Source organism: Neolamprologus brichardi, chromosome 5 (genome assembly GCF_056152115.1).
Source record: "Neolamprologus brichardi isolate AB-2024 chromosome 5, ASM5615211v1, whole genome shotgun sequence".
NCBI lineage: Eukaryota > Metazoa > Chordata > Actinopteri > Cichliformes > Cichlidae > Neolamprologus > Neolamprologus brichardi.
In genome coordinates, this window is record NC_142108.1 from 15,892,501 (window position 1) to 15,911,199 (window position 18,699).

An 18,699-nucleotide genomic window follows, 5' to 3' on the forward strand; every position below is an offset into this window, starting at 1 on the left:
TCCCTGCCCTCTTGTGCCTCTTTCCTGTGTGATTACCTGTTCCACCCGGATTTCTTTCACAGTTCTGTTTCCGGATTTTTTCCTTTCTCTGCTCTTCCTGTGTACCAAACCCCTCATTACCTCAGTTAAGTCTGTGAACCTTTACCTGATCTGCAAAGTTATGCCATCCAAGTTTAATAATTTTAGCCTTTTCACCAAGTTAAAAAAAAGGGCTGTAAGTTATTAATAAATGCATGCTAAACTCATGATATTTCCAGCAGCCTCAGCTGTACTTTGTGTTTGGTGCTAATTGGCAAATGTTAGCATACTAAAATGCTAAAATTAGCATGCTAGATCTTTTTATAGTTAGTACTGTCTGAAATATGGACATTATTTATATTATGTCAGCACTGTCGGTGTTGCTCGCTCTTGCTCAGAGCAACTTTAGCAGATGTCACACACACATTAAACACTAATGTGCTGGTTAAACACTGAGCCAATGACAACACCTCCTGTTACAGTGGGGATGGGAAACACATTAGACCTACTATAAAAATAGCATTTATCATAATGACAGTGGAGAGCTGATAAACAATGGCACTCAAACAGCCATTCATCGCATGTCTAATGATAGCACCCAAAGAAGATCTCACTCAAGCACAACAGCATTTAATCTGTGACCTGGAGAGGTTGATGCTGCTTCAGAGGGGGCTGTGTGTTTCGCTGCAAAACTGTGTCATGTTGGGGGGGGTGGGGTGGGGGGGGGAACCTCCGGGTAAGAAGGTAATGAGGTTGAGCAGAGCCCGTCTTAGTTGTTCAGAAGAAACGCACTACAGTATGTGCAGCATGCACCGAGTACTCAGTACATCAAAGAGCACAAAGCCGGGGTCCCATTTCTAAGATCAGCAGGAAGAGCATAAATTAAAAATCACTTCGGAGGGATAAGGCCTGCAAATGTGTTTGCAGTTCGCAGCCTTTACAGCTCCGACCTGCGAGTCGCTCTGCAAACTTACAGGTTTGTTTTTCTTATTTGCATACTTGAGAAAAGATATAAATAAAAAAAATGAAAAGAAATACCAAGAGAAAATCAAAAGCAGATTAATCAGAAATAAATATTACATAATACCAATCAGTTATATTCTGTACAAAATGTCTCAGAAGGTCCATGTTCATGTCTGTCTTATTGCTACTGACATATCTGCACTAACCTTGATGTCTTAATGCCTGATGGATACATCAGGGGCGACGTGTTCAGTATCACGCTTAAGGATTCTTTGACATGCAGACTAAAGGAGCAGGGGATCAATCCACCAACCGTGGTAGATGACGCCCTCTTTCACTGCGCCACAACCGCTCAGAGAAAACCCCAGCAATCACGTGACCACCTATGAACAAGCACTATGTGTCAGTGGGATGGAAAAACTCCCTTTTTGCAGGAAGAAACCGGGACGGAAGAAAGTAGAGAAAAATTAAAAAGCAGCTTAAATCTGTAGCAGCATAACTAAGGGAGAGTTCAAGGTCACGTGATCCTGATCCAGCCATAACTACAAGCTTTATTACAACAGGACTAATCAAAATCCTGATAATACTGAATAGTCCAGCCTAGAAGTACTTCATGCATGAGTAATACATCATCATTACAGCATCTATTACTCACTCTGAGACACTCTGAGATAGGATGCTTCTATTTTTAGAGATATTGTGCAGATTAAAGACAGCGGTCCTACATATGAGTGTAAAATGCACATTGAAGGCCATAAAATGGCTCCAAGATTCCTCACAGTGTTACCAGACACCAAGGTAATGCCAGAGTAAGCATCTGGTTAGACACCATGTTTCTGAGGTTTTTAGGGTCAGTTACAATGACAAGTTTTATCTGAATATCAACTTTCAGTCTAGTGAAACTCAGTGAAAGCAGCTCCACTCCAAGGGTTCTTCACTAAGTAGTAGTATAATATTAACAAGCTTACTGTAGTGTGAAACTACTGTCAGAAGTATTACATTTATGTATTATTAACCAACACCTTACAGTTGTGTCCACACAAGGTCACAGAAAGGCAAGACGTTCATACCGCACAGTCAATCAAACAAACCACAGAGACCGCAGGCTCTGTCGGGCCAACAATAACAGGGACACACACTCATTTAATTTAAATTAAATACTCTTCCCCTGGAGCATCTTTTAATCACACAGACTAATTACTTGAACTCTGCATGTGTGTTTGGGACCCTGATTCATTCACAATTAACTTGTTCTTCTTGTAGCGGCTCACTCGCGTCGCTCCTTTGAGACACATTTATGGCCTGCTTGTCAGTCTGTGGCTAAACTTTGCAGGTGCTGCGACCTGTCGGTATGAAACGCTGAAAACAAGTTTGAGGCTACAGAAGACGACTTGTGTTGTGCTGAATTTTGACTTAACAACTTACATTCAAAATGAAGCAATTTTCATGGAAGGTAATTAATAAAAATTAAACCATACAAACTCCTTTTAACAATTTTATGGAGGTTTTTGTTTTTCTTCTTTTTGATCATTGTTTCCTTGGGAAGCAACTTAATTTGAACACACAGGAAGAGACTAAAGCCCAGCACGACAACAGGCTTAATACCCACCTTCATACCAGTGAGCAAGCTGAGCTTCTATCAACTTCTTCCAATTAAAAAGAAACACTCAAATCAGTCTTGGACAGACACTGGTAAGTACTCGTGTGGGCTGAGTTGAAACTGAGTGAACAAAAAGTCTGTCGTGGTGGTGACGGAGCACTGCGGCCCAGTTCCCTGGCAGACTTTAAAATTGCCTAATATCTATTAGATCAAGCTTATCCAGTTCCTCCTTAATTAAAGCTAAGAGGACTCAGTTTGGTGTTCATTTAATTCAGAAGCAGGAGTCTCAGGTTCTTTTGATCAAAATGGGGCGCAATAAAATGTGGCCTGTTTGAATTAAGCAGGGCTGAAAGGTGAAGCACACTCAGCTGCGGTCTGAATGGAGACTGTTGGCTGGTTAGTAGGTGGAAATGAGGCATTGCACGGAGGGGTAGCTTTTTCATCCCATTACCCCTAACCCCTCCTCACTCTCCTCCTTTACTGATCCCCTTTAGACAAGCAAAGGCTGAGGCTGACATCCCACCACCCCCACCACTACCAGTACCACAACCCCTCTGCATAAAATGCTCTAACAAATCCTGCCAGGCTTCCACCCACCAGCAGCAGCTCACATCATCATCCACTCATCAGAAATTGAGAAAAGCTTCTCAGGAAAGACCAAAGGCTCAGTCACACCACAGGGAGGTTGCACAGAGCCACAGGTTCCCCCACAAAGACCCACCAGCTTAAAAACTTAAAACTGACAATCGACAAGACTTGGAGAATTTTCAGAAGATTTTTTTTTCTAAATTGTACCCTATCAATCGCTTCAAAAGCGTCTTAACACTCAGCAATAATCCCTAAATCTCTGAATTGTATTTTTTTTAATTCAAACATATATAAAATCTGATGTTAGAGCTTCAGAATAAAGAACTTTGCATTTTATGGAAATTATACAGATGATACATAATGTGTAAATTCCTGCTGTTTAGACACGTTGTTTGGCCTTTTATATTTACTTTAGACTAAACAATACTTTTTGCTTCTTCCTTTTTTCTGTCTATATTTCATCTGTTTTTGTCAAATGAAATCTAAACGCATATTTTTGATTTTACTGCCAAACACACTTCTATGAGAAGGTTTAACATATTTGAGTGGATCCATTTATATGCACAATGTGGAAAAACATACTGGGCCACCTATATATTACGCTGCCAGGAGCTGCTTGGCCTTGGACACCCATGCTGTGAAGCTCCCAGCGCACAGTCTTTGTGCTGATGTTAGTGCCAAGGGAGGTCTGGAGCTCTGCAGTTACTGTGTCAACAGAGCACTGGTGACTCAGAGTCCCTGCTCTTTAACTGCAATTTGTTTTTGTTTCTAAATGCTTCCACTTTGTAATGACACAACTTACAGCTGATCGTAGTGTAGTGAGCTCTTTAAAACATCTGATCAATATAATTCTGTGTCTGAAACATGGTGGATTGTTCCTTACAAGCCTAAACTCCAAAACTGTGGAACAGCTTACCATGCTCTTTTCACACCTTTGACATCCTTTAAAAGTAGCTTAAACTCATCTGTTGAGAAATGCATTCTGGGTAGTGTTTGTGTGTCTGCTTTACTTTGGCGTGGGCTGGTTTTTAGCTATTTACCTCTGTTAAGGACTCTGTGACTGCTCTTTGTTTCAAAATAAACTTTATTTACTTACTAATAATTTGTCTGCTTGTCTGAACAGGTGAGATGATAAGCTGTGATTATTTCATTGCAGTGCAGTGCAATGTTCTGTTGGGAAACCTTAGGCCCTGACATTCATGTGGAGGTTACTTTGACACTTACCAACCAGCTAATTATTACTGCAGACAAAACACACCCCCTCAGGGCAGCAGCAGCAGCAACCTCCACACTGCCAGATCTCAATCTGGTCAATCAATCGATCCTTAATTATTCCAGACTCATACTCCATAGAAGCAAAACAAGTCACATAACACAAAAAGAAGAGAAGAACAAATTTAAAAAAATACACCTAAATCACTTTCCCATGAACACACAACCACGCCAGTGTCTCCACAATGAACACTGACTGCATGTGGTGCCAAACCTTATATCCGTTAAGCCCACAGTGATCTTGTTCTCAAAATTGTTAAGCCTGCAAATATATACAGTAGATTTCTTAATAGAGCTTCAAATGTACTGACTCCTAACATTTCACTTGCACTGAGAAATCTTGGTGTCTTTAATATTAACCTCATGGCGTCGAGCATCATCGAGCGGCGGCACAAGCCCAATTCTCTAAACTCCCACCAAGCAACTGTAGCCATGCCCCAGCGAAAAAAAGCAGGTGGTTTTAATGTTGTGGGATGATTTGTGTGCATTGAGCGACACTATCCGCTATCATCATACATTTATATTGCTGTCTTCGAAGTCAACACAGCTGAGGAAGTAACAGCCTGGAGAGAAAAGCAGGGAGAGCTTCTCTAATCAAGAGAAACATATTTGAACAACTGCAGCTCAAAGCCTTACAGACGGTGACAGGCGACAGAAGCAAATGTGCGCTTGGTTTTTGTATAGCCCTTCTCACCTCAAGTGCATTGTTGGGAAAAACAACACAACTGAACACAAACAGCTCGTGCTTTAACAGAAAGCCCACTTGCAGCTCTCGCACACGGGAGGGAACGGCCGGCACGCTGAAAACTCCTACGCAGCAGATTTACTGCGATCTGTATCCGAGCAGTGTTAGAGCCATTACGTCAAGCAGCAAAAAATACAGCGAGCATCATAACTACCCGTGAGCAAGTTTATTTATGTGATTTGACACTGTTTCATTAAGAAAATACAAGTTAAATAAATTTTGTTTTTATTGTTTTCTGCAGAGCAATTAGGTTTAAATAGAAAGAGACCAGAGATCAGCTGTAATGATAACCACACCACAACAACACATTTCTTCCACCGCCCGTGAAGTCAATAATGAAAACTGCTTGTGTAGCTCAATGTCAACCCAAGGATTTCAATCCTGGGGAGTCGGAGTAAATCCCTCTCTTGATTTCTCCATTCCAGAGGAAAGCTGACTTGGCTGGAGAGAGGCCATCAGTACTCATTTGTGGACCCTGCCAGAGCATCCCCTGATGACACTTTTCTGCTGTTTCTGAAAACCTGCAACAAGAGGACAGCCCACAGATTTCCTTTCCTCTACAGCGAAGCGGCTTCAGAGTCACAGAAAAGAATTCGAGCTGCTCGAATCGGAACATTTACATATCAAAGAAAAACCAATGTCAGCGCAACAGTAAAGAGACATTAGCATGCAGAGACGTGACCAAGCAGGACGCCGCTACTCAAACATACCAACAGCGAATGATGTTGGATCCTGAGCATCCAACACCAAAGTAACAACTGTCATCCAACTGAGATGCTTTGAAGCAGGAGTCAGCAAAACAGAGCCGGTTTCTGTCTTTGATAGCTCTGCTTTAAAATAAAAAAACAAAAAAAACTGCACACTGTGACAGGTGAGATATTTTTAGAAGACGATGTGGAAAACATTCAGTCCAGATCAGGAAATGTGCTCAAAGTAAAAAAGAAAAAAAAAGCATCTAAGTGAACTCTAAAAATAGTTATTCATTTATTCAAATGCCACCAGACTGTGAAAGTGTAAACACACCATTTCAGCTAACTCAGGATGACACCATCTGTGTAGTGAGCTCCCCACCCTTCAGTCTGTCTTAATATAATTCAGTCAGCAATGAAACCTCTTAAAATTCTGCACCCCAGGGTTCACCACCTCTACCAGTCGCACTTCGTACCCTCGTGTCTAACGGTCCTGTGTTGACAGGTTGAACTGCAGAGCAGAGCTGAAGCATATGAAACCAGGTCACTGTGAAATCTCGGCCTGGTTCAGTACTAAATGAGTGCAATGTAGCGTAAAGGCAACAGGCTGTTGAATAAACATAATCTGTCACGTTCACAGTGTGAGAAACGTCTTTTCTCGTAGTGATTTCTGGACTCGGGTGGAGCTCTGGTGTTGTCGTCACTGCACAGGAGACAAGAAAGTGCTCTGTGTGTTGTTGTTGTCAATGCTGTTGTTGGAGAGCTGTGCTTTCCAGCCCTGATGCACCCCCACAGCATAGAGAGATAAACTTTCAAAGTTTTTCACACAGTTTAACTGTCGCTTATGTTGTTTTTGGACAAATTTGCATTTCATCCACCAGCTGTAGATTTAGACAGTCTACCATCTCAAATTCACCTTTTTCAACCCTTTAACATTTCAACAGCTACATTTATCCATCCATTTTCTTCTACTTATCCAATTCATGGTCGCAGTGGGCTTTTACTCCAGCTGTCATATGACTGAAGGCATAGTATGCCCTGAACAGGTCACTACCATATGCATATGTGTTTAAGACAGATAAGGATATTTGGTGAGCCAACATATCGGATATATCGATATATATATATATATCGGACTGAACTGCAAACCGTGTATACATGAAGGAACAGCATGTCTGGTGAGACTCTCCCGTAGCGGACAGGACTGGTGCAAACAAGTGGACACAAAGGCACAAGGAGGTTAGAGGGGTGGGGGCGGTGGGGGCAGCAGCAGACAGAGCCCACTCCGATTGTCTGCTGGGATCTCGAGGACAATGCAGGACAATGCTACGATATATGCAAGCACCGCAAGGCCTCGCCCCAGTGATGCGCCGGCCTTAATCCCAAACATGATTTCCCCTCCAAACACATAGATGATGTCATTCACCCGCCCCTCCACCCCAATCTCACCCGCACCTTCACTCTGCACTACCTCACCACCTCTGGACCTTCAGCGCAACCAAGCGTGTAGCAGCGAGGCCCACGGGAGGATGTTTTGCTGCCAAGAAACATGCGGGCGGCAAGAAATCGGAGACCCTCTGAGTGCATCTGTGTCACAAATCAAAGAGCTTAAAGAGGACACTATCAAATGTCCATGTGCTTAAAACTCTCTGGTGCTTTCAAAACAGAGTGCCTCTGAAGTCTCACATGCACTTTAGCGTTCAAAAACACAGCGGATGGAAACTTTATATCTGCAGTCAGGTGTCGGCCGACTCTCTTCGTGTCCTGTTAAAATGAAAGCAGCCGGCAGGACAGGTCAGTGTGTCCCGCAGCATTACAGGTCCACAGAGAGCCTTACATGCTTCACTGGAAAAACGGAGATGCGGACAGTTGCTCTTTAGAACTTTATGGGTCTCCCCTCCCCCCCCCTATCTTTGCTCCACAAAAGAGGCCTTACCCCCTCATCCCCACCCACAAGGAATTTCTCAGGCATTGCTGGGTTCACCATGACAACTGTGTGCTTAACAAAGCATTTCTCTTAGGCATTCTTCCTTTCACAGGGGAGAGAGAGAAGGGGAGGAGGGGGGGACAACAGTCAAAGGAGGGAGGGAGAGGAAGGGGAGGACGGGGATAAAGAGGGAGGGTGGAGGAGCTCGAAATGATGGGAGGGAACAGTGGAGGTTGCAGGGGTGAGAGCCATAGACCCGGGCAGATAGGAGAAAAATGGGAAATGGTGACAGGCAAACAAAAAGAGGGAAAGAGAAACAGGATCAAGGTGATAGGTGATGTTAAAGGGATAAAAAAAAGAAAGAAAAGAAACAGTGCTACAAACATTCCACGCAAGCCTGCGAGTGTGACTAACGCCATCCAGGGAGGGAGGCAGGAAGAATGGAAGGAGTTAGGCGTTACAGATGACTCGAGCTTCGTAAGCAGTGACTTTGATTCCTGCGAATCGAGAGCAAGAGGAAAACTGAAATTTATCAAACATAAAGAGCACAGGCTCTACTAATTATATGAGAGTGTGGAGAAAAGTAATCAGGGCGGTCCAGCTGTTGAGGCCCACACACACACACAGAAATATACCAGATATGTGCAGCTTGATGGGCTAGTGTAACAGAAGACAATCCCCTCGAGAAAGTCCAACCGCAGACAGCTTAAAGGTTTAATAGATCCTAATGAAATTACACACACTGTGAATGAGTTGGCTGTTATATACATGGCACTTGGTGCAGCAGAGTCCCCACCATTAAAATTTCTGCCCTATAGTTTTAGCTGACAAAAATAAAAAAGCCAACATGGAATTCAAGCGTCTGGATATCTTATGTGCCAAATTATCTTTTGAGAAAAAAAGACAAAATCTTGACTCATTCGAGCATATTTGTCGCCTTCCCCAGTTGGTCGGGCTTAATGCCAGCGGCTTTGGCTCGAACACACATTTGACAGAGTAGCAGCTTAACCTTGCAGCATCCGCAGCCACTTCAGACTCACACTTGAAAGTTAAAAGGGTGTTCCCTCCACACAGTGACCAGACAGAGACAATACCCGCTGTCCACCATGTAACTTGAGCGCCTGCACAACCCGCAGTGTGATGTGAGCTGAATCGCTCTGCCGTCTTTAGTGGTGGAGGCGTGTTTTTCTGTTAAATTTTAGCACTCACGCTTTCAAAGTGGGGGCACGGTGTTGGCTCGGAGTCAGAATATGATTAAAAGGGACAAAGTGTCCTGGTGTCACACTGGGGATGAGGTGGGTACTATGTTCTAGCAGTTTGCGGAGTATAAAGCTAAACCGTGCCAGTCACTTTAGAGTGCAACAAATATGCAGGCAAATGAGCGGACCTCACATTTAGCAGTGTGAGATAATGATTAGCTACACTTTCTATATGAAAATTAACAGGGCTTTACGGATGAAAGAAAAGCAGAGAAACAATCTCTGCAATCAAATGCAAACACCTATTTATGCAGGCTCACGCTTGCCTGGGAACAGTAGATGAGGCCCCGGGTATGTCAACACTAGTCTGACAGATCTAAGGATACAGATGCAGAATGCCTAATCCCATGGATGAAAACCTGTGTCTCATGCTGCAGTGTGAGGGGAATTCTCTTCATAACACTGAAGCGACATGATATAAAACATGCAAGAAAAAAAGAAAGTCTCCATTTTGTCAAATGCTGAGTTGCAAAACAACAGTTTCCTCAAAGCTGAAATCAAAAGACCCAATTCTGTGTTTATGAGTCTATTTTCACCCACTCAGTATGAGACAGGCTCAAATACCTGCACACCACTGCTGTAAATCTGGTTCCTTCACTGGCTAACATAATTAAACTGTTATGATTACTAATTTATGCAAGTGCACACAGCCAGTAAGATCCCCAGGCTACGTGATTGTCAGATGTATTGTGAAGAACCTGCTTATTGGCTCTGAGTGATTGTAGTGCCAATTTGAATAGCAATGAGGGACAACTGTTGCTGCTGGATAACATGTATTTCCTCACTAATTATCTTACCCAAATCATAAAGAAATCCACGGGCATATCAAACCCACCTGAAGAAATCTTAGCAAATCTTAGCAAGATAAAGTTTGATCATCTCTATGAAAGCAGATATTAGCCCGTCCCGGGTCATCATTTCTGAGGCAAGCTTTCCAATTCAACACTTTCTCCTTCTGTTTACTGTGCATGACCTCTTTGTACAGATACTAATGCCTACTACTTTATTTACTTAACTACTTAATTTTGGCCACATCACTTTAAATGTGGTTTAGTTTCAACATTTAGCTTTATAAACACTACATCCTTCCATCCTCTTCCGCTTATCCAGCTCAGAGTCGCGGGCAGGCTGTAGCCTATCCCAGCCGCCATAAGGACAGGTCGCCAGTCTGACGCAGGGGTAACACAGAGAGACAGAAAACCATTCACAATCACACCTATGGACAATTTAGAGTCATCAATTAACCTAACCCCACTAACTGCATGTCTTTGGACTGTGGGAGGAAGTGGGGTACCCGGTGAGAACCCACGCAAACACAGGGAGAACATGCAAACTCCACACAGAAAGGCAGGTGGTGGATTTGCTGCCTGAGTCTGCTTGCTGTGGGGAAACAGTGCTAACCACTGCTTTGAGAGGGGCAATGTCGTTTGATAGTGATTTATTACATATACATATATATACTGTACTGGCATGTATGTTGTCTGATATGAAAACATATTTTTACAAAAACAGTAAGAAAATAAAGTTTAGGTCATTTCTAAACTGTGTATATCACATCACAGAATGGTGGTGAGGAGTCATTGCTAAATGGTAAATGTACTAGTACTTACACAGCACTTTTCTACTTCTACTACAATTCTCACATTCACACAGACTCTATCCCATAAAGCAGGCACTAAACACACACTCACACTCTGATCGGGAGTAATTTGGAGTTCAGTGTCTTAATCAAGGACACTTGGCCGTGCTGACTGGATGAGCCTGGGATCAAAGCCCTGACCATCCCGCTGGCAGATGACCCGGTCTGAGCAACAGCCACTGCCCTTCTCATTGCGATACATTTCTAACCAGATTGTTAAACACTGCACATTTTTTCATTTAATAGTTGGGCTCCTCGAAACTCATTCAGTAAATAATTAACCTGCAAAGCACAACGGGGGATCGTTTAATGTTCTTTGAATCACACTGCTCCGTTTATATTTTTAAGAACTACACCAAAAACTGTATGTGCAGTTTGCAACACTTTGTATATTTCATGTGGTTTTCCTAAATGCTTAACTGTGCAACAAGGAGGTCTTTTCAAACTTTTTGTTGTGCTGAACTACAGTACAAGTTAGGAATTTTAGTCAGTATGGCAATATCAAAAACGACAAAATCCAACGATCACTTCAGCAGTTATTTATGACATTTAAGTCACAGACTGTTTTATATCTGAGATCACTCAACAACAATCCGAGTGGAAGTGACACTCGGTGCAAAACGGGTCATTTTACCAAACCTAACTTTGGGGGGATGGTGTGGATTATTTAAAGGTTACCTTCTCAAAGATGCTGCATATGAAACACTTTAAACTTAAAGCAAAGTGTTGCCACATTTAAACTATTACATCTATTTCGGTGTGAAGAGCGGTGCCCAGAAGTGATGTTAATCACAGTCCAACAACGTACAAAAGAGCCCATCAAAAATCGTCCATCATAAGGGGCCTCTTAAACAGTAGCATAAAGAGAAAGATAATGGGAAGACCTGGGAGGTCCCTGGAGGGGAAAGCCTTTGAAAATTGGGGTCAGCAGGATCTATAGAAGGAGCTCATATTTCTGCCCCATCTCCTCCTCCAGCAGCTCCTGTCTAATGACTTTTCTGCTGGTTTACAGTACCGCTGTATTTTCCAACTTGTATTCACTGTACATACACACAAAAAACTCCTTCACCTCCCCTCTGTCCTCCAGCCTTCCTCTATCTCCTTCTGTCTCCTGCAGGGGTGCTGACACATAAACCCCAGCAGGTGCTGGACGCACTGGGGGGACCACGGCCTCTAATTGGTCTTTGGTGGAGTCACAGCTGTTACCCCCAACCACAGCTTGGTATGAGCTCAAGCGCCTGCCCCTTAATCGACGGCTTACCATTGTTCTCCAGAGAGTCGAAGCTCAGCTCAAATCTATCAAAACGACTACCCACGCTAACCAGTCCGTGCAACACCCGTCAGCCAGCGAATGCACACTTCTGCTGCCATCAAAGAAGACCAACACAAAGGTTTCTGCCAGCCTTAATCTGCTCTTTTCCTGTTAAATTGCTATTTTCATCTTTAACCTTCCTGTCCAATCTCTTAATACTGTTCCCAGCTCCTTTCCCCCTCTCTTAGCTTGTGCCAAGGTCAAAGAGAAGGCAGATTTACAGCAGATCACACTGCGTCAAATAAGCTCCAACAGAGGGTAAAAACAACACCGTCACCACCCCTCCTTCCCATCGCCCCTCTCCACCCACACACAACCACACACTTTCTTTGGGTGCAATTTAGGTTCAGTTTCATTAAAGGAGCAAATAAAACTCTGTAATTTGTGCTGACACGCAAAATGAACGGTGCAGGGGAGACAGACAGTTCAAGACATGCAGAGTAAGAAAAAGAGAACAACTAAAGAATGTCTGGAGCTCATTTTAGACCTGCGTGACATTTCCTTTCCCAATTCATGAACAGAAAAATCAGCAAATTTTGTCGATGTGAACTTTATGTGATTCAAAAGCATCATCAAACCAGGATTATCAGTTTTCACCATCCTGGCTGCTATTGAATGTAAGCATTTTCTGTCAAATTAGAACAAAAGAACAGGGCTTGACACACACATCAACTCTTCATTCAAACAAAAAAACAAAAAGAAACTAACAAACAAAATAAAGCTGCAGATACGAACCATTATTGAATTATGCCTTTCATTGTATGACGGAGTGGGCATGACGGGCAATTATGGGACATGATCAGTCTGCCACTGAAGACTCTACTCACTCAGACAAACAGCTATTTATATCTTGACGATAGACTGAGCTAAACCAGGATTGTGTATATAACCAGGGGACTAAAATACATGTGTCAGAAGTCCCCCATTAAATCAGCCAAATTAAACAATTAATAAGAAAGGAAATGCTTTAGTGCACTTTTATGACCCTGAGTGATTTTTCCTGTAAAGTGGAGTGAATTACAAATATGCTTTAATGAATATTAATCCTCCTTCATGAATATTTCTATTACAGGAGAATCACGCTGGAATACTCAAGCCAAGAGAGACACTTAAGCCGTCATCGCTTCCATTACCCAGTGAAATGGAGAGAAAATGTAAATGAAGAGACACTACGCGTTAATAGAATCAGTAAGAATACACCCCTGTAAGCCTGCACTCCCATTACTGCACTTTTTTTCATTCACTGGGTGGAGTGGAGGTGGATTACAGAGAGTTATCTAACAATCTCACCTGACACTGAGATCCTCATGGAGGCCTCCAGGGGCCGGTTGTTATCCAGGGCCTGGCTCAGCTGGATCTCTCCTGTGCTTTGGTTCAGGAGGACCAGCTTCAGCTCGTTTCCCACGTCAAAGCTGTAGTGCAGCTGATCGGAGACGTCTGGGTCGTACGCGGGGATGCGTCCGATCACTCCAGTGGGAAAACTGCTCGATTTGTCGGTCACATAGTTGTTAAAGATGATCTGGAAGTTTTTGAGGACTGGCACGTTGTCGTTCTTGTCCACAAGTTTAATGTGGACTGTGGCTCGGCTCACGAGAGGCGCAGAGGTGGCCTGGACCACAATGACGTACTCAGACCTCAACTCATAGTCCAGGTCTATTAAAGCAGTCAGCTCTCCGGAGAAGATATCCAGCTGAAACACCTCTGGGATGTTTCCCTCCACTATCTGATACATAATCTGTGCATTGCTGCCTTCATCTGGATCTGTGGCTGAGATGTGTGCAACCACGAGGCCTATGGGGCTGTTTTCCTCCACCATAATGTCAAACTCGTCTTTCTCGAACACAGGAGGGTTGTCATTCACGTCTAGGATTGTTACTTGAATGTTTACTGGTGTTTTCAGGGCAGGGATACCTTTATCTACTGCAAATGCCTGCAGGGTGTAAATGGGCACATTTTCTCTGTCAAGCCTGCGCAGAGTGCGAACAATGCCGGAGGTGGATTCAATTATAAAGTCTCCATCGCCATCCTCCCCACCCTGGAAGGTGTAGAAAACTCTGCCATTGAGGCCAGAGTCTCTGTCGGTGGCAGAAACCTGGACCACGCTGGTGAACACGGGCACGTCTTCCATAATCGCACCAACGTAGTGATCTCTGAGGAAACGGGGAGAGTTGTCGTTCACATCGTTCACAAGTATCTCCAGGTAGGTGGTGTCAGATTTCTGTGGGATGCCGTTATCCCGCGCAGTGATGGCCAGCGTATAGGAAACCTGGTCCTCGTAGTCCAGTTCCATCTGCGTGGTGACAGCTCCCGTGTCGGGGTCGATGTCAAACTGAGGGATGCTGTCATCCATGAAGTAGGTGATGCGCGCGTTCTCGCCTGTGTCCTCATCTGTGGCACTGATGACGACCACGGTGGTGCCCACAGGCTTGTCCTCATTAATGCTGACGGTGTAATGTGAGCTCTGAAACACGGGCCGGTGTGTGTTGGCGTCAGTGACGTTAACAAACACCTTGGCGGTGTCAAAGCGGGTGCCGTCGCTCGCCGTGACAGTGAGGACGTACTGGCGTTCCAGTTTGTAGTCCAGAGGCAAAGCCAGCGTAATGAGCCCACCCCCGCTCTGGCTCGTGATGGAGAATCTGTTGCGGGTGTTTCCACTCGCGATCTGATATGTCACCACGCTGTTGATGTCCTGGTCCACAGCTGACACGGTCACCACGCTGGTCCCCACGGCCGCGTCTTCATTTAGTCTCATGTAATATGCCTTCTGCGTGAACTCTGGGTTGTTGTCGTTGACGTCCAGGATCGTCATGCTGATGCTGGCTGAAGATGACATGACGGGGTAGCCGTGATCACGTGCCTCCACTCCGAAGTTGTAAAAGTCCACGCTCTCCCTGTCCAGCTCGGCTGCGACTACAATCCACCCCGTGCTGTTATTGATGGAGAAGGGGAAGTTTGGTGTGGTTTCAGTGAGCCGATACTCCAGCCTGGAGTTTTCTCCAGAGTCTGCATCGACAGCCTGGATGTGGATGATGGAGTAACCCAGCGGCACATTTTCCAGCACGGTGGCCTGGAATGGCGTGCTGACAAAAATGGGGGCGTTGTCGTTAACATCCAGCACCTGCACCGTAACCAGGCCGCTGATGTTGGACAGCGGTGGGCGTCCCCCATCCTGAGCTCTGATTCTCAGCGTGTATTCTTTGTTCGCCTCGTAATCCAGGTGGCTCACCAGGTCCATTTTACCTGTCTGAGCATCGATATAAAACTGCCCGCGGGTGTTTCCGCTCATGATGCTGAAGTGAACGACAGCGTTGCTCCCTCTGTCCTGATCTGTTGCGGTGACCTGCAGGATCTCTGCGTTAGGGGTCATGTCCTCTGGCACCTGGACCACGTAGCGCTTTTCACTGAACTGAGGAGCGTTATCGTTATCATCTTCTACCACAATGTGAACAGTAGCTGTGGCGCTGCGGGGCCCGGGGTCACGACCTTGGTCATTCGCCTCAACTAACAGCATATAGGCTTCCACCTCTTCTCTGTCCACCAGCCCCTTAGTGCGAATTACGCCAGACCTGGAATCAATCTCAAACACATCATTGGACCCATTATTGTTGAGGATGTTATATAGGATGTTCCCATTAATGGGGGCATCTCCGTCTGTCGCCCTCACTGTTAACACCTCATAGCCTATTTCTAAGTTCTCCCTGATACTTTCCTTATAGTCCTGTTGCTCAAACACAGGGCTGTGATCGTTAGTGTCTCTGACTGTGATAGTGAGTGTGGCCATGGCTGTGCGTCGGGGTGTGCCGTGGTCCACTGCGGTCACACGAAACACATGGGTGTCTTTTGTTTCCCGGTCCAGCACTTCTACTGTAGACACAGCACCGCTGGACGGGTCCACAGCAAAAAGATGGTTCGAGCGGCTGTCAAAGAGAGCTTCAATAAAATACTCCAGCCTGCCTGCCTCGCCTTCATCCACATCCACTGCTTTCAAAACAACAACAGGAGTCCCGGCAGGCTTATTCTCTGCCACAGACACTTGATACATTGGTGGCTGAAACTGGGGGCTGTTGTTGATGCTTCTTCTACTCCTCCTGCTTAAAATCCCTGAATCAGACTGAGCTGCCCTTTGTAACAGCTTCTCTATGTGGCCCTGCCTAAAGGGGCCCTCTCCCACACGCCAGTGGATAAAGATGGGGCTGACTTGAACATTCAGCCCACTCCCTGTGAGTACATCACAGAGGACGTCCAGCTCCAGGAGAGTGTCCTGCCTCCAGCACAGCTTCTCAGACACAAACAAGTTCCCTTCGTTGAAATAAAACTCACGGCTGTTGGTGACTTTGCAGCGGATCGGAGGGCCAGGCAATAGACCTCCCACTGGGAATAGAGCAGAATCTGCTCGGTGGCACTCTAAGCTGTGATGGCTGTGGGTACTGAACAAAGTGAGGACCTCCATGTCCCACTGAGGTTTTCTTTTACGCGTGTTTGAACAGTTTCTACCGTGTACATGCACCTGGTACTGGCTGGTGAGGAGGTGCCTGTAGCCGGAGTCCGCGCAGTCCTCCACGGTGTACAAGGTGAAGGGGTTTGAGCGCAGCGAGGGGCACTTTATGGAGCCCGAAACAAACACGACGCCCGCTGCCGCGTCAGTCTCCAGGAACCCCTCGGTGAATTTTGGAGCCAGCACCTGATCCAGATTGCACCGCGCGCCCCGCTCCGCGCCGGCCACCACCGCGCTCGCTCCGGCATCCTCACCGATGTGAACAACGTAACAGCGGATCAGTGGGATCAGTTTACAACAGCAGAGTAACAGCAACAAATCCCATTTAACGAAGTGCATCGCTCCTCAGTTTGTGAGCCCGTGTGGCGAATTCTGCGGCTCCTAATTTCTTTAAACTTTCCACCGGTAAGTTTCCCTTTGTTGAAGAAGAGCCATGCTCTCAGCGGGCGCACTCCTCTCCGCTCACTCCGGCTGACGTTTTTAAGAGGTTAACCCGCAGTAACCTTGGCCGGAGCTGCTCTCACATCCACACAAACGCACACACACACACTCACACACGCCGGCTACAGCAGCAGCAGCAGCAAAACCTCCGCTCCGTCCGCGCAACTCAGCTTCAATGAGAAAAATGGCTCCTGCTCCCCCCCAGTGTCTCCAGGCTCCTCATTATAATAAACCTGTGTGTGTGTGAGAGAGAAAGAGAGAGAGAGTGAGAGAGAAGCTCTATAGGGGTCTGAGGACTTGACAGAAAGCCTGCCACTGGAGATAAATGGAAGCTTCCCATAAGCGTCATTAATTAACGCAGAACAACAGCAGCAATTCAGAGTCGGATTAAGGAGTCCATTAGACAACATTCAGTTCATTAGTATAGTATTAATGCTGCACTCACTAATAACGACCAAGAAGGACCGTTTTGATCACGCCCAATACCCACCACTCACCTCCGAAATGGTTTGGCTCATTAACCGGTCGGAATTCCTTAAATTGTGGGTTTTGGCTGACCTTGTTTCAACCCAAGATAAGTTGCATTCTCGGGCTCGTGTTAAAAAGAGGAGGATTACATTTCAGCTACATTCAAGTCATCTTTGTTTAGCGGCTGTTTTCTTCAGATCCACTAATTCCCGTGCTTTGTTTTCCCGAAGGCTTCATTCACCTGCTCTTACTTAAAGAGCAGTAAAAGCAACATCCGAATACCAGTAGAAACACCCGAATCACAAGAGGCATTCGTGCAGATAGGCTCCAGAAGTTAGGAACTTTTCAATTTACTCAAATATTCAGAGCAACACATATTAATCTAAAGCGATGATAACGATATTCAGTTTGGGTGCGGAGCAGCAAGGCGCAACTTTGGACTGAAACTCGGCGCTTCGCTGATGTTCTGAGTGCGCCTGACACCTGCTGGGCAAACTGCAGCCACACAGCCAAGAGAGGATCCTCCTGCAAGCTCGCTCAAAACTGCTCATGCTCATGTCTGCTTGTTGCTTCAGTGAATGAACATGTAAAAAATAAATAAATCCGTTTTGACACAGCAGCATAAATAATGAAATGACAGCATGATGGGAAGTGTCTCAGCACAATGTCCATGCAGTTTTCTAAAACCCTTTTGGACTTTTTGTAGACAAACAGCAACGAAAATAGTGTTTATAAAAGATGGCACACTAAATCTGGCCAATTCCATAATCTAAAGATTATGCCTGTTTCAGCGGCACCATCACACTTTAATGTCTGTTGACCAGTTGCCCTGACATCTCATGTGGTGAAGTCTTGGTTTCGTATCTCTCTGCAATTTGCATACCAACCAAATCTGACAGCGGATGATGCAGAGCTCATTCTCAGAAGTGAATGTCCTGCGAGGACCAAGCTCTCCTACAGTGCCTTCACCATCTTCAGACTGCTGCTGTTGAGGGAGACACTACAAGCGATGACTGAGCAGTCCTCTGTCTTATGTTGATGGGTAGTAGTGGGAAGCATAACCGATGGGCTAAAGGAGGAGTACAGAGCACTAGAGGATGATTTTGTTGGCTAGTCTGAGAGAAATCTAAATGTAAACAACACTAAAGAGATGGTTGTTGTTTTTCAGAAGAAAGAGGGTGGCGGAACACCCATGTCTATCCTGGGACATGATGTTGACGCTGTGGAGGTGGACAAATACCTGAGCGACCAGCACAGATGGTGACCAACAGGCTCCGTGTGTC

General features: G+C 45.2%; 1 protein-coding gene across 3 annotated transcripts in view; it reads right to left on the reverse strand.

The window, feature by feature from the left end:
* The window catches only part of celsr2 (cadherin, EGF LAG seven-pass G-type receptor 2), a 70,091-nt gene extending 52,924 nt beyond the window's left edge, over nucleotides 1-17,167 (reverse strand). For all 3 annotated transcript variants that reach the window (XM_006783399.3, XM_035904082.2, XM_035904077.2), the window contains exon 1: nucleotides 13,303-17,167. In XM_006783399.3, coding sequence (XP_006783462.2) covers nucleotides 13,303-16,846 — 3,544 coding nt within the window. In that variant the 5' untranslated portion in view covers nucleotides 16,847-17,167. The remainder of the gene's footprint in view (nucleotides 1-13,302) is intronic.
* Nucleotides 17,168-18,699: the final 1,532 nt, after the last annotated feature.